Source organism: Xylaria bambusicola, assembly GCF_022495145.1.
Source record: "Xylaria bambusicola strain CBS 139988 unplaced genomic scaffold F5B22scaffold_9, whole genome shotgun sequence".
Classification (NCBI taxonomy): Eukaryota; Fungi; Ascomycota; class Sordariomycetes; order Xylariales; family Xylariaceae; genus Xylaria; species Xylaria bambusicola.
Window position 1 is genome coordinate 707,117 of NW_025953562.1, and position 15,132 is coordinate 722,248.

General features: G+C 32.0%; 2 protein-coding genes across 2 annotated transcripts; both read right to left on the bottom strand.

Annotated features, from left to right (window-relative positions):
- Positions 1 to 7,821: 7,821 nt before the first annotated feature.
- On the bottom strand, positions 7,822 to 10,782 carry F5B22DRAFT_596730 (MFS general substrate transporter). Its single transcript, XM_047974259.1, has 5 exons — positions 10,173 to 10,782; positions 9,722 to 10,101; positions 9,353 to 9,652; positions 8,969 to 9,259; positions 7,822 to 8,819 (listed from the first exon to the last, which is right to left on the bottom strand). Exons 1-5 carry the CDS (start codon positions 10,503 to 10,505, stop codon positions 8,267 to 8,269), a joined length of 1,857 nt encoding a protein of 618 aa, XP_047833418.1. The 5' UTR covers positions 10,506 to 10,782; the 3' UTR covers positions 7,822 to 8,266.
- Positions 10,783 to 12,112: 1,330 nt separating this feature from the next.
- On the bottom strand, positions 12,113 to 13,297 carry F5B22DRAFT_634767 (histidine-specific methyltransferase; the record flags this gene model as incomplete). Its single annotated transcript, XM_047977031.1, has 2 exons — positions 12,113 to 12,875; positions 13,011 to 13,297. The coding sequence occupies 2 exons, from the start codon at positions 13,295 to 13,297 to the stop codon at positions 12,113 to 12,115; spliced, it is 1,050 nt and encodes a 349-aa protein (XP_047833419.1).
- Between the last annotated feature and the right edge of the window lie 1,835 nt (positions 13,298 to 15,132).

Sequence of the window (15,132 nt, forward strand, 5' to 3'; positions counted from 1 at the left end):
AAAACCTAACTAGTACATTTCCGTGACTCGCCGCAACGCACATAGCAATGCCATATCTTAGGGGCAATCATGAAATAGGTGCCCTCAAAATCGTAGCGGAGCCTAGTTTAAAGACCATGATGTGATTGAAGATGAACTAAAATTTAAACAAGAGCAATTCACGGTAAACAAGCCCCCTACCCAGGTAACACCCCAGCCGGGGCATAATTACACTCTGTCATGTTAATGGGCAGGAAAATGCGAGGTTCAAGTAAGCCTGCTAAGTGAATGATGCTGAGGTAATGCAACATAATATCGAACGAGAACCGCTTGTGTTAAAGGAAGTGGGGACGCATATAAGGTAAGCAGAAGTGTGTAGTATATTTAGGATGAAGAGAGAAGAACTAAAGGACTTAAAGTTTTGGGGGAATCTAGTAATACATATAGTCAGAGGCTTAAGTGTACCCTATTCTACCTATTTTAATACTTTTATTTATTTTAGACTTATTTTTTTAATATAATAATGTAATATAGGACTTTAAATATAGATAATAGATATATAAGGTATTATTTTTCTTAAGGTGAAAAATTAAATATAAATTATTAAAATATTTAATTTCCCCCCTTTAAAATCCATAGTTTAAATAGTTTATATAGGTATTAAAGTTTTAAAAGTATACTATTATTACTTTTAGGTCTTTTTTATATAATTCTATTTAGAGTTTTAAACATTAACTAAACTTATAAAAAACCTTTATAGGGAAAAAAAAAAGGGAGATAAATATAGGTTAATTATAATAATATAAGGTTTATTTTATTAATTGAATATAATCCTTTAAGTAGGGATTATTAGGTTTTAAATAGGGTATATTGCCTATAAATATCTATTAATAAATTTAAAGTATATTATATAATAGGTATAGATTTTAACTATTTAAAGAGTTATCCATATTATATTATATTATAAATAACTGGACCTTTTTTAATATAAATTTTAAAAAGGTCTATTACTTTCTTTAAAGAATATTCTTTATTTATAAACTAGTTATTATATTTTAAATAGGGTTGTAATCCTAAAATATTATAATTTTACCCCTAGTTAGGTTAGCTATAATTGCTATAATAAAGGTATACTATTTAATATCCTTTTATAGGTCTTTTATTAATTAATTAATTAAAATGTAAAAGAAATTTATTTAAGTTTTCTTATTATCCTTTTAATAGTTATAGAATGTATTAAAGGTATTTTAGGTATAGGTATTAAGTATTATATTATTAGCTTTTTAGTTTTTTTTTTTTATTAAAGTAATTAAAAGATATTAATTTAAAATAAATATATAATATATTTATAGATATATTATTATTATAATATTATTTTAAATAATTAATTAGTTAATTATTAATTAACTTTAAGTCCATTAAGGGTTTTGTAAAAAAGTTGATTAAATTTAAAATTAATATAATTATTATTATTAATAGTAAAAACTTTTATTAAATGTTATTTTAAGGTAAATAAAAGTTATAAAGTTTAATATTATAATAAAGAATTGTTTAATAATAATAAATATTATTATAATAATAGGTTATTTATTAATATTTATAATGTTTAAAGCGGTAAGAGAAAATCCTTTATTAATTATATAATTAAAATAATATTAAATAAAATATTAATTATTATATTTTTTTTATTATTTATAATAACTTTATTTATATATATTTTATTTAAAGTTATAAATATATATATAATAAATAAGTATTAATAAGTTTTAAAGTCCTTTAAAATAAGGTATTAAAAAGGAAAAGAGCTTTTATAAGAATAAATTAAATAAAACCTATATAAAATTATAGTTATACGTTTTAAGGTATAGTATTATAGGGTAAAGGTAAATAGGGTTAGTTATAATTCCTATTTACTTTAAGCTTAAAGCATTATGAAAAGTTATAAACTTATCTTTTAATAATGCTTTAGTTAATTTATTTATAACCTATTAGTTGGTGGGAATGTACTGAAGTTTAATATTACCGGTAGCTTATTATTTATAAATATACTTTAATTAAGTAGTTATATACTTAGTATTAATATAGTATAAGGGGTTATTTATTAAAGTAATAGCTTTTTAATTATTATTATATATAATTATAATGCTTATTCTTTAAATAGTATTTAATTCTTTAAGTAATAGCTTTAATTAAATAGCCTTTTTAATAATTTACGTTTAATTAATATATTTAGCTTTATAAAAGGATAGCGATATAGTAGTTTATTGTTTTAAACTTTAGCTTAAAGTTTTATTATTAATATTAAAGATATATTCTAAGGTGGACTTATAGGTGTTTTAATTATTAATATAGTTTATATTAATATATTTAACTAGATTTTACAGTTTATTATAGTAAATTAATTTTATATTTATTATCCCCTTTAAATATTTAAAGATCTAATATATTATTATTTTATATACTTTATTAAGCTTTACTATAAAGTAACTATAAAAGGAAATAATATAAGCAATATTTAAATAAATACTTAATATAGTATATATTAATAATTTAATAGCATTTATATATTAGGCTTTATTTTTAATTAAAGTTATATAGTCCATTAATAGGGGCTTAAATACCTTAGTTTTTATAGGAATATCCTTAAGCTTTACTTTTTAAAAGTTAAAATCTTAAAGTACCTTTTTTATATAGGTACTTTATTTAAGGTAAATTGCTTTATTTAAATAATTCCTTTTAATAGTTATACTTAAATAATATAAATAAGATTTAAGATTTATTATATTAAATTTATTATATAAGGCAATTTTTACTTTATTAATTTCCTTTATAAAAGGTTTTATAATAAAAAGATTATTAATATAAATAGTAATATAAATATAACCTTTAATAAATACCCTAATATTAGTATTTAGGGGTATAAAGTTTAATCCTTTTAGGAAAGTAGTTAAAGTTTTATATTAAATTTTTAATGTTTGCTTTAACCTATATAGAGCCTTTAGTAATTTATATACTTTTTTAATTCCGTTAGTAAATTTATAAAGCTATTCGATGTAGATTTTTTTATTTATTAATTTATATAAAAAGGTAATTTTAATATCTATTTATTTAAATTTAAGATTTAAAGTTACTATAATAGTAAAGATTACTTTATAATTTATAAGTTTAACTATTAATATAAAGGTTTTATTATAATTTAAGCCTTTTATTTATTTAAAGCTTTTAATTATTTAATAAGCTTTATAATATATAATTAATCTATTAGGTCTTTATTTTAACTTAAATACCTACTTTTTTAATAATGCTTTATATTTTATTAAAAGTTTATATAGCTTTTAAGTTTTATTATTAATAAGTAATTTATACTTATTACCTATATCTTTATATTAATTATATTAATAAGCATTATTTTTAACTTATTTAACCATTTTTAATTTAATTACTTTTATTAAAAAAAGAATATATATAATACTTATTAATAAGATTATTATTTAAAAGGGATTATTATTAATTTATTTTATTACTACCTTATACATTAGGTTTATAATTAATAATTAAAGTTGTTTAAGGTGTTTTACTTTAAAGTATAAGTTGGGATAGTTCCTTTAAACTTTAAGAGGTAGCATTATAATAATATACTCTTTTAATATTAATAATTTATTATTAAAGATGTTAGAGGTATATATAGGGGATTTTAGGCTAAAGTTATTATTATAAATAATTCCTTTATTAAATCTATTTAATTAAGGCGTTTTAATAAATAGTAATAGTGTAATTTACTTTAAAGATACTTTAGGTATATTGTTATATAAATATTTATAAAAGTATATAGTAAAGGTTCCCCTTAAATTAAATAATCCAGCATTTTTATTATATAGGTTACCTGTTTTTTATATTTTAATAGGAGTTTAAAATCTAATATATTTAATAGCCTTTTTATTAATAATACCTTTAATTTTTAATAAATTAAATTCTTTTAAGCTTAATTTAAAATAGGTAATACTTTATATAGGAGATTAGTTTTTAATAAAAATATAAATATAACGTTCCTTAAATTTAACATTATTTATATAAATTATTTAATTAAAATTTAAAAGCATTAAATAATTAATAATACTTTCCTTTTAATAATTAAATATAAAATAAAGCTTTATTTTTTTATTAAAGATTAAAGCTTTTCCTTTTAAAAGGTAATAACTTAAACTTCTAATAATATAAAGGTATATAAAATCTAATAAAGTTCTATATTATATTTTATAAGGGGTTCTTTTACCTAACTTTTTTATTAGATATAGGTTCTTTAAATAAATAATAATATAAATTAATATAAGTTAATAATAGGAACTAATTTTAACTTTAATAATTATAATAAGCAATTAATAAATAATATCTTTTAAAATTCTAATAGCCCTTTTTATAATGCTATTTTACTAATATTAATTAATGATAAATAGGAATAATATAATACTTTTATTTTAATAAAATACTTTTAAGGCTTTTTTAATAAATATAAATCTTTAATTTAAGGTAAGGGTAAAGTATTTCTATTTAAGTTATTCCCTTTAACTAAAAAAGTTCTTAAATAGTTTTAAAAAATTAATAATTAATTTTATAAAAAGTAACTAGGTCATTTTATTATAATTATTATAAATAATTACCTATTAAGTTAACCTATTATACTTTAAAATTTAATTTATCTTTATTAATATTTTAATAAAGTTAATATATAAAGATTCTAATTTATAAATACCTTTCTATAGTAAGCTTATATAAAGTATCTTTTTTATTTATCCTTTAATATATGTTTTATAAAAATAATATTTTTAAATAAAAAATATTTTAATTAAATAGTTTATTAAGTTTTATAAGCTTTAATTATTTAGATATTTAAATTATTTATACTATATTTATATTTTAAGGTTTAATAAAAAATAAATATAAAGGTTAATATTTAAAGTTATAATATTAGTATTACTATTTAAAGTATTAATTAAATATAAATTACTAATAGTTTTAATTATTATAAAGCAATTTTTACCTTTAGCGTTAAAAGCTTTATTATATTAAAATAGAAATTTAATACCTCTTTTAAATAGCTAAGAAATAAATATTAAATTTACCTCGCTTTTAAAGCAATAAGCTATATTATAAAAAATTATATATTTCTTTTAACTATTAACTATAAAGGTAATTATATAATTATTAATTTCTTTAAATATAACTACCTTCCCCTTTATTTTTAAAGTTTTAAAACTGGTATATTTCTTTATATTAAAAAAGTTACTTTAATTATAAAAGGAATACTAGCTATAATTAATATTTAAAATAATAATAAATTTTAATTTTTTAATAAGAAAGTTATTAATTAAGTTATTAAAATTAATTAAACTAAGCTTTATAAGGGTATTTATTATTTAAAACTTCTTTAGGATATTATAAAATAGTTTAAAGGTAATAAGAATAATAGTTAATTTAGTTAATAGAATAGTAAAGGTATTAATATTAATATTAAATATTTCTATTAAAAAATTTAACTTAGGTATAAAAAAAAAGGCATATTAATAATAAAAGAAAAATTAATAAAAGTAAAGTTAAACTATATAATATTATTAATAAAGAAAAAAAAGGTATTAATTAATTTAAATTTAAGCTTTAAGGTATTATTATTTAATTTATTATCCTACTTCCTTTTATTTTTTTTAACCATTTTTTTTACCTACCCTTTTAGGGCTAAATAAAGGAACTTAATAAAATAGCAATTTAAAGGATAGTTTTTAAAGTATTAAATATACTTTATATTACCGCTAAAGGATAATAAATTTATATTTCCTTCTTTTAATTTCTAGCTTTACTGTTTTTTTTTAATAGCTATAATAGCTTTATTAAAGGTAATAGCTTATTTTTTAATAGTACTATTTATAGCCTAATTAGGGATAATATTATTTTATTAAAAAAATATTATAAAAAAGATATTATAAAAGGATTTAAATAAGGTAAAGAATTTATTAATAAATATTAACTTTATTATTATATAAGTTAAATTAAGTTTTATTAATTTATTTTAAATTTTTAAAGTTCTATAATTAACTTTATTATATTACCCTTATAGGTTTTTAAAATAATAGTATTCTATTTAAATATAAATAATTAAAAGATAATATTACTATAAGGTTTAAATATAATAATCTTTACCTATATTAATACTATAATATTAAAGGGCCTTTTAATAGTATAAATTATTACTACTTAAATATTAAGTCTAAAATAATTCTAGATTATTATATAGGCCTTCTTTTATTTATTTTCCTATTCCTTAACTTTTTTTATAAAAGCAGCGTTATTTTTACCTTTATATTAAATTAGAAAGGTTATTAAAGCTTTTTTAAATAAAAGTTATTTATATTTTATTATTAATAATTAATTAATTATTTACCTTATAAATTTAATATAATTCTTAAAGGAGTTTATAATTAAAACTAACTTTAATATAATTGTTTTACTTTTATTTATTATAACTTTATTATTAATTATATTTAAATTAAGTTTAAAAGATATTAACTTTAATATTTAAATTAAAGTATAATAGTAATACCTTTTACTTAAGCTTCTATATAATGGTTAAATAGCCTATTAATAATACGGGAATAACTGGTACCGGTATAGGGGTAATAGCTTTTAAAGGAATAGAATAAATAGGAGCTGCCGGAGTAATAGTTAATCGAGGGGGAAGGGGAATTATTAATATAGGTATAATTATTCAAATAAAAGCTAATATAGCTGGAAGTTCCGCTAATATAGGCTTTAATTCCGATAATAATAATAGGGAGTTTTTTTTAAATAATAACTTTAAGACTAAATAAATTAAAGTTATTTAAAAATAAAGAAAGAAAGGATAATAATAATAGGTTTAATAAAAAGTTTTATAATAATATATTATTAAAAAGAAAGAATTTAATTTTATATTTATTTATAAATAAATTAAATAAAGTAAATAATTTAAAAATAAAGTAAGGAAAATTATCTTTATTAAAAAATTTAAAAAAAGAAGGATAAATAAATAGTTTTATTTTAAAAGAATATTTATAAGTATTTAAAGATATTTTTTTTATTTTTACTTAAGTAAAATAAATTATAAATATAAAAGAAAAAAAGGTTAAATATTTTAAAGTATTTAAATAATTATATATTTATAAAAGATACCTTTTTTAATTAAGCTTAATATTTATAGGTATATATAATAATTGGTATTAAAATAAGGTAATTAAATATAGCTATAACGTTTTAAATTAGCTTTATCCTTTAAAAGAAATAACGGAAAGATAAAAAGGGATTAAATAGAAGTTTAAATTAAGCCCTATTTATTTAAATTTTAAAGGATCTATTTAAATATTAAAATAAAGCAATATATAAGTTATTTATATAATTCTTATAATTATAATTTAAATATTACATTAATGCTTATATATTGGATTATACTTTATAAAACTGAATATTAAATAATAGTTTCTTTTATATATTAATATTTATATTATATTAGGAGCGGAATAATTTATTTATTAAATATATCTTTTACCTATTAAGGTTAAATACTTTTATTTATTAATATTTTAAAATAGTTAATGGTTAATCTTTTATATAACTTTAAAAGTAGGTTATTTTAAATATTTATAGGAAATAGCTTTATCGGAGACCTTATTAATAACCTTATCGGTAAGGGATTGGAGGAATAGCTCATAAAAAAGTTAAAAAATAAGATTATTAAATAGTATTTTAATTAAAAACAATATAGGTAAGCTATTCCGGGCTTATAACCTATTAAAGGAAGTGGGGATATATATAAGGTAAGTAGAAGTGTATAATATATTTAGGATAAAGAGAGAAGAACTAAAGGACCTAAAGTCCTGGGGGAATCTAATGATACATATAGTCAGAGGCTTGAGTGTACCCTACTCTACCTATTCCAACAGCTTGCAAATGCTACAACCAGTACTTTTGATTCATAGATAACTCGTCAACCTTTAACATATTCCTCCTAACAGGCAACAATCCCATGGAAGATGCTCTAGCTTTTCCTTTACCTGATTCCGACTACCTAAATTCAAACAATGACATGCCTAAAAGCATACAGTTGGATGTACTGCATATAATACATGTGCTGAAATGCTGTGGTTCGAAAGAACGTAAAGTCTCTAAGAGTGAAGAGAAAAGGACAACTTTTATCGTATACAATGAGGGAAACGAGAAGCCGCCATTAATAGAGTTTCATGAACCCGCCATGTCCCATATGCTATAATGCTTCGCCGGATTTACGCTCAGCGGACTGTCCATCGGCAGTCGAGGCCTCGTCTGCGCTTGGGTTAGGCTTTTGTTCCGGAGCTTGAGGCTGCTTTAGGGAAAGCCAATCCATGAAAACAGGGCCAAAGACAGATAATGCACTGACAGCCACAGCGACGTAAAATGTTTGTATGATAGCTTCATTATACGCCACGAGGACTGTTGGCAGTTGCTCGGCGGTGACGGTTTTTCTCAAGGCTGTAGCACCTTGATTAATAACAGCCGCTGCATCAACTTCTGGGGCCTGAGCCGCCAAGTTTTTGATCAGCTGATTCTGGAAGACATTCTGAGCTACAGCCAGGAAGATGGATGATGAAAGTGTCTGGGAAAATGACAATATCGAGGTTGCCATTGCCATGTCGGTCAATGGGACGGCTACCTGTGGGGTAAGCATGACGTTTTGAGCACCAATGCCTACACCAGCTGCCATTATTATTTGATAACCCAGCCAGTAGCCAATGCCCGAGTCAACTTTGAGGGTACTTAGGAGGCCGGCACCGACTGACCTATAGTTCTCCGCAGTTAGCAACTACTCGTCGAAATAACACGGTGATCACCCAAGAAGGAAAATTCCGTTTCAAAACCTGCTATAACGAGGGAAAAGAGAGAGAAAAAAGAAAACGAAAACGAAAAGGGGAGGGGAGGGGATACGTACGAAATGACAGAGGACGCAATAAGAAGCGGAACAAATTGGCCCAGTGCGGTCGCCAAGCCACCGCCAACCAAGGCAAAGACAACTAGGCCCAGAATGCTAGGCAGATTATGAATGCCAGATTGCGTCGCCGACACACCCTTAATTGCCTGGAACCAGATTGGTAGGTAGTATGTGAAAATAAAGACAGAAGCACCCAACCAAACACCATACCAAAGAGCACCCAGAATATTCTTGTTCTTTAAGATACGCAAAGGGAGAGTTGCCAAGTCTTTCTGCCAAAGCTGCACGCACCTATAGTCGCTTGAGTCAGTAATTGCCCTTTCAGGTAAAAGGGGCAGTGGCTAGGGATACTCCACATGCTCCCAGAATATGTAAAATACATACCAGAAGATGATAGCCAGAACACCGAAAACAACGAAGAGCGCGATAATACGGCCATCACTCCATGCATATTTGGCTCCTCCCCATTGAAGCGCAAGCAACAGGGAGATGATAGAAGGCACAAGGAAAAAGGTGCCCGGCAAGTCCCACTGTTTGATCTGTTCTTTCCACGGCAGGCGAGGTTGCGCCGGCGGCTTGTCGGGTAGGAAAAGGAAGAGGAAGACCAAAGTCACGCCCCCAAACGGTAGGTTGATGTAGAAACACCAGCGCCAAGTTACGTGATCGGCGAAAGCACCTCCCAAGCTAGATAATGTTAGAAATATGGATTGCAAAGATCCAGTCCGTCTGGACCGGATCAATTAAGTGACTTACATAGGTCCGACAACACTGGCAATACCATGTGTACTAGCAAGAATGCCGGTGTAGATAGGTCGGTGTCGCAGAGGAACCGCAGTGGCAATGATGATGATAGCACCGGCAAAGATGCCAGCCGCCCCCACACCAGAGACAGTACGGCCAACAATCAGGGCATTGGACGTTGGTGCTACACCGGCGACGAGCGAGCCAATCTCGAAGGCAAAGACAGCAAACAGGAAAACATATTTCACAGAGTTCGTCGAGTACAGTTTGCCGTAAAGTAGCTGCAGGGCTGAAACCGCAAAGAGATACGAGGCTCCGTACCAGGCCACATCGTTAAGTGAGTTGAACTCATTGGTGATGGCCGGGATGGCGGTAGCCAGGATGGTACTATCCTACAATGGTAAACGGAGGTTAGCAAGCACAGGTCGTAACCGTAATGTTTGTCACAGCCTTGGAGCCTTACCAGGGACACTAAGAACAGCGCGAAGAGGAGACCAATGGTCAACAGCACCAGTTTCCAGAACGGGGGATACTGAGAGTCGTCATCCACTGGGGGTACCTCCTCGACGGATCCGGCCTTCTCGGGATCAGTTTCACTTTTAGAGCCTTCGGCGTCTTGTTTTTCTGGCTTTTTCTCATCAGGTGGGTGAGTTGATGGCGCGGCGGCATCTTGTGTGTTGACCTTTTCAAGCGCCGTGGAATATTGTAGAGAAGGCGGCAATGCTGCAGTCTCGGCTGCCGTAGGAGAGGTAGAACTGGCTGCGGCTTGCGCCGCGCTCTCTTCCGTCGCCGTCATTGCACCAATAAATACAAGAAGATGAAGATGTACACAGAAACAAACAAGGGAAGGGTTTCTTCCACTAAAGGCAACTAGGTTGCACGCTTCACGACGTCGATTTCTGAGAAGGCGTCAACATGCCGTGGATGCAAATTGAACGTGTTGCGAAACCGTGATGCGGTTTTCTTTAAACGAACGTCGAGAAGAAGAAAAAACAAGATTTACAAGGAGAGGCAAAGAGAGAAATTCTCCAAATGTTCTGACAGGCTGTTAGCCAGTGGAAAGGGGCACTGTAATACAGCCAAAAAAAATAAGTACAAGCCAGGTTGGTGTGTTGCTACAGTACAGTACCAAACTGCAGCCGTGTACGGTGTCCCGAGCGGCGTGAGAGTCACACCCCGTTAGAGCAATCTTGAGGAGGGCATCTCGCGCATCTAGTTATACGAGGTTGTACAAGATGGATCTTGGCAGGTGAGATTTAGGTAGTCTCTTCATAGGTCTGATACTAGGTAGGTATTAATCCCCTGCGCGCAGATGCCAAGGCGTCTGTCAACCACGGCGACCGTCAAAGATGATCTGAAAGATTGGCCCGATCCAGTCTGGTTACAGTGCTGTGCGTGTATAGGTACAGGGCAGTATGTAATATCAGTGTAAGTATAGCTGCTCCGTGGCAGGTAACAGAAGATCGGCCCCCTTAGGATAATGATGCCAAGGCCTTGTCACCTTACCGTTCAGCTGAACTCGCAAAGTCTTTCTTGCCCGAAGATCTCTACCTGTTCTAACGATGATGTAGATGGTCAAAGGAGCACATTCTCCAAGCGAATCATGTGAGTGAGCACTCGGCCCTCTCCACGGCTAAGCTTACAGCAGATCGTAGGGGTGGCATAGCAGAGAGCATAGGCAATATGATCATGATGAGGCGCGGCATCATTGAACAACTGGATATGTTTCGATTCTTCGTGTGCATTAGCTTCGACAGCGGCCACCTGGCTAGCATGGCACTGCGGGAGTCTCACGGGAACTAAGGCGCCGCTACACTCCGCCCGCATTGCGGGAGTCTGGGGGTAAGGCGGGTCTGGACGGACAGGCCCAACGGCCAGGGCCCTGCTAGCGCCCCAGCAGCCCTACTAAGCGCTAAGCTAAGGCAGACTAAGGGTCTGCCGAGTCTGCTAAGGGGCTGCTGAGGGGCTGCTGAGGGGCTAGGCGACCGCTAAGGGGCCGCTAAGAGCTTGGACAGTTACCGCTTACAGTAAATCCTGGGTCTGTCCAGGGCACCGTGGCTTGGAATAATTCCCGAAAAGGTTCAACACCATGGACTGGGCAAGTGGAGAGCATTCCCACTTCATGCTGGCATCACCCATTTCAGTATCTTGCACAGACCAGAAGAGGCGTTGAAATAAGCATCTTCACCATACACGACATACCCTTTTCGCTTCACGTCACGGTAGCTACACGTATCTACATATGAGAGCGTTGGTGCAGCAAGTGCCAACATGCTTGGCTCTTGGCCCGCCCAGTCTCCATCACGCTACCGCCCAGCCTTTCAGTGCGATTCTCGCATCAACAAGAATATACCTGACGCACAATAATACAGTCAGCCCAAGACTTCACGGAGTTAAGTAATTCTACAGTTTCTCATACTCACAGTAGTCGCCCGTCTCGTCCTTCCACTGCTGACGAATGTGAAAGCCGGCGCGACTGCAGATGCCACGCATAGCTTCTTCGCTCCACTTGCCGCTCGTCACTATTCGCACGCGCTGGCCCTTGAACACTTTCACGGCGTTCATGGCGTTACCTCCATCAACATTCTCTGGGGCAAGTGGGACCAGCAGATCCCGGCGTGCCGTTAGGTAGAAATGGAGATTGCGCTCAAGCTCATCCAACCAGCTGTTCGGCTGCCAGTCCTCGAGTGAGAAGGCAGCATACCCCAGCGCCAGATTCGCCGCTTCGATTCCGTTGAGCAAGAATTCGCGGTACTCTGGCCTCTCTACATCGTAGGCCTCGAGGACCTTGTGGTTCTTCTGGCAGATGTCCGTGGACACGACGAAGCGGCACGCCAGGTCTGCGCGTTGACATGCCGTGCCAAACCGCTCCAAGAAGGCGCTTGCTTCGTCTTGGCTATTGACATTGGCAATGCTGTTCCCCAGCCACAAGATAGTCACTGAACCGTTGACACTGGTGTTTTTGAGACCAGCCAGCCAGGCTACGCAGTCGTCATAGGTGCCCAGAAGCCCCGTGATAGTGATGAAAGGACAATCCCTGAACACTTTTCTCAGCTCGATTAGACTGGCCTCGAGGCCTTGACTTGACACGTCCAGCGCAAAGTAGTGTACTGGCTTCTGCTCGCGCCTGAAGCTGGACAGGATCGACTTGGTTTTGCGAATCGCCCTAGTAAACCACTTAGTATTTGCAAAAATTGCTTTATCAGTTCGAATATTTAGTTTGATGAAACTTCGCTCCATCGGACTTGATACTTCGTTCTAGATACTGATACTAGAAAATGAGAGTATGTGTTTTTCTTACCCGCACCCTAGTTCGAGAAGAACCCCACTGGTAGGAATACATTCACCTATATTTGAGCCATGTCGGTTGAGAACCTCAATCTCACTATGGAAAGGGTAGTAAGAGGGCGTCTGTGAAAAGCGATCAAAAAGCCTCTGTCCTCTGTCGTTCCAGAGTAACAAGGAAGGAAGTGTAGGTGCCAGGGACTGAAGACCCGTTATGATTTTACTTTTTAGATCAAGACTTTCACCACTCTGCCTGATGTCGAAGATTTGAAGATCGTCATCTAGGACAATACTGGGTGACATGATGAAGATGGTAGAAAGGTGTTTTTTGATATTTGACCAGAAGCAAGAAAGAATCCTCTGTATCTGCCTCCAACGTAAGTGCTATTTACTTTATGATTCACGAACTACTTATTGGTTGGTCTCACTCTGAAGTTGACCTGGTTGTACTACAAGTCAGAAAATCTATCTCATTAACGATATGCCGTTTCTGACAGGATATCACACGAACGCGCGAGAATCGTGCATATATGCATACATCGCCAGAAAACCATATTTTTTCTTATTAGCTTCTTCACCAAACTGCGACATGATCTGCTAACTAGTATTGTTGCATGGGTTTCCATTTTCTACTAGAGTATTATCTTTAGAATTTCATCTCTTTCCTGCCCTCTATTATTTAGTTATGTCCATTAACTACTCAGTATTGACACTGTACGTCCAGGAGAACAGGCAAAGTTAGCACAAGCATTCTAAATAACGGCATTCTCTATCAATATTGTGCAACCTCCTTTGCCTGCGCGGATACCTAGTCGGTGGACAAAGGGCATGGTAGATTATTCAACTTGCCTTGAATCCTATGCAGTGCTATAATAATTTCTGCAGAGCCCGTCAATCTTCCATCATCCTGGAGGTATATGTTAGAAATCCCGGTTTCTGCCCAGCTAGTAGTAGCCTACTCTCAAGCTTGGTAGTCTATTGAGTCGACGTCGATCTGCAAGTAGATCACGTCTGCATGAAGTATTTGTGTTACAAAACGTTCAGCGAAGCTTTCGTCAAGCTTTGCCAAGGACTAAATCGTAGAATTCCACACATGTAGTATGTACTTACTCGACAAAGAGAATGTAGCTGAGGTAAGCCACCATATGTAAGCGTGCCAAGTGTGCCGTTCCTGGGGTAGACATGATCACCTTCCCAACCCGAAATGAGGAAATTGATTAGTCCTGACGGTCTCGAACATCAGATGCACACCCATAATGGGTGCCCAAGGGGTTTTTTACGTAACTGAAATAAGGCTCTACCTATGCGCCAGCATGGCTGCAGTGCTCGGCATGACAGGCATGTGTCTAGAATCAATCTTCGAGTCATATGCTTAGATGAAAGACAAGCTTCGTAAGGGTACAAACTCTCCGGAAGGATGACTTAGCAGACGCCACATTGTCATCATCCGGTCGCGTCAGCCTCGCTCCTCCGTTTATACTCAACGTACTCATTTCAATTACACGGAGAATACACATAATATGCATTGCCGAGACACTCCCGCACCCCCGCGAATCTCACCGCGTCTCTTTGCCGCTTTGACACATTTATGCATATCCGCATACTTAGGGGTAAGCTCGCCTTCGGCAGTCGAATTACACTAGAATTAAGTAGACAAGAACTTGTACAGCATGAGGATGACCAGATTCGAGCAAAGGGCATCTGTTGTCGTTTGAAGCCTCCATGGAATACATGAATGTGAACACTAATTATGGACACAGAGATTTCGATACAATTTCTCTTGTCCCTTCTAATCCCTCAACCGAAATTCTAGAGGCTCATGCCGAAATCATCACTAAAACTGAGGTCATATCCCGGGGACCAATTCAATATGATTACGATATTGACTTCGGCGCATTAAATATTGTATAAGCTCACTATGTGCGGGGTCGTTCAACGGCATCCCTATTTCAGAGGCATTCCTCAAGTTAGCGCTCTAGATAATCCCATGTATATTACCTCGTACGTAGACTTGTATAGTGACATATCTAACGATTTGAGACATAACGACGATTATCGCAGGGGCGTGTGTGTATACTGCATAGTTGCCAGCGGCTCAACTAAACGTACTTCGTAAGTCACAGGATTAACCCATTCTC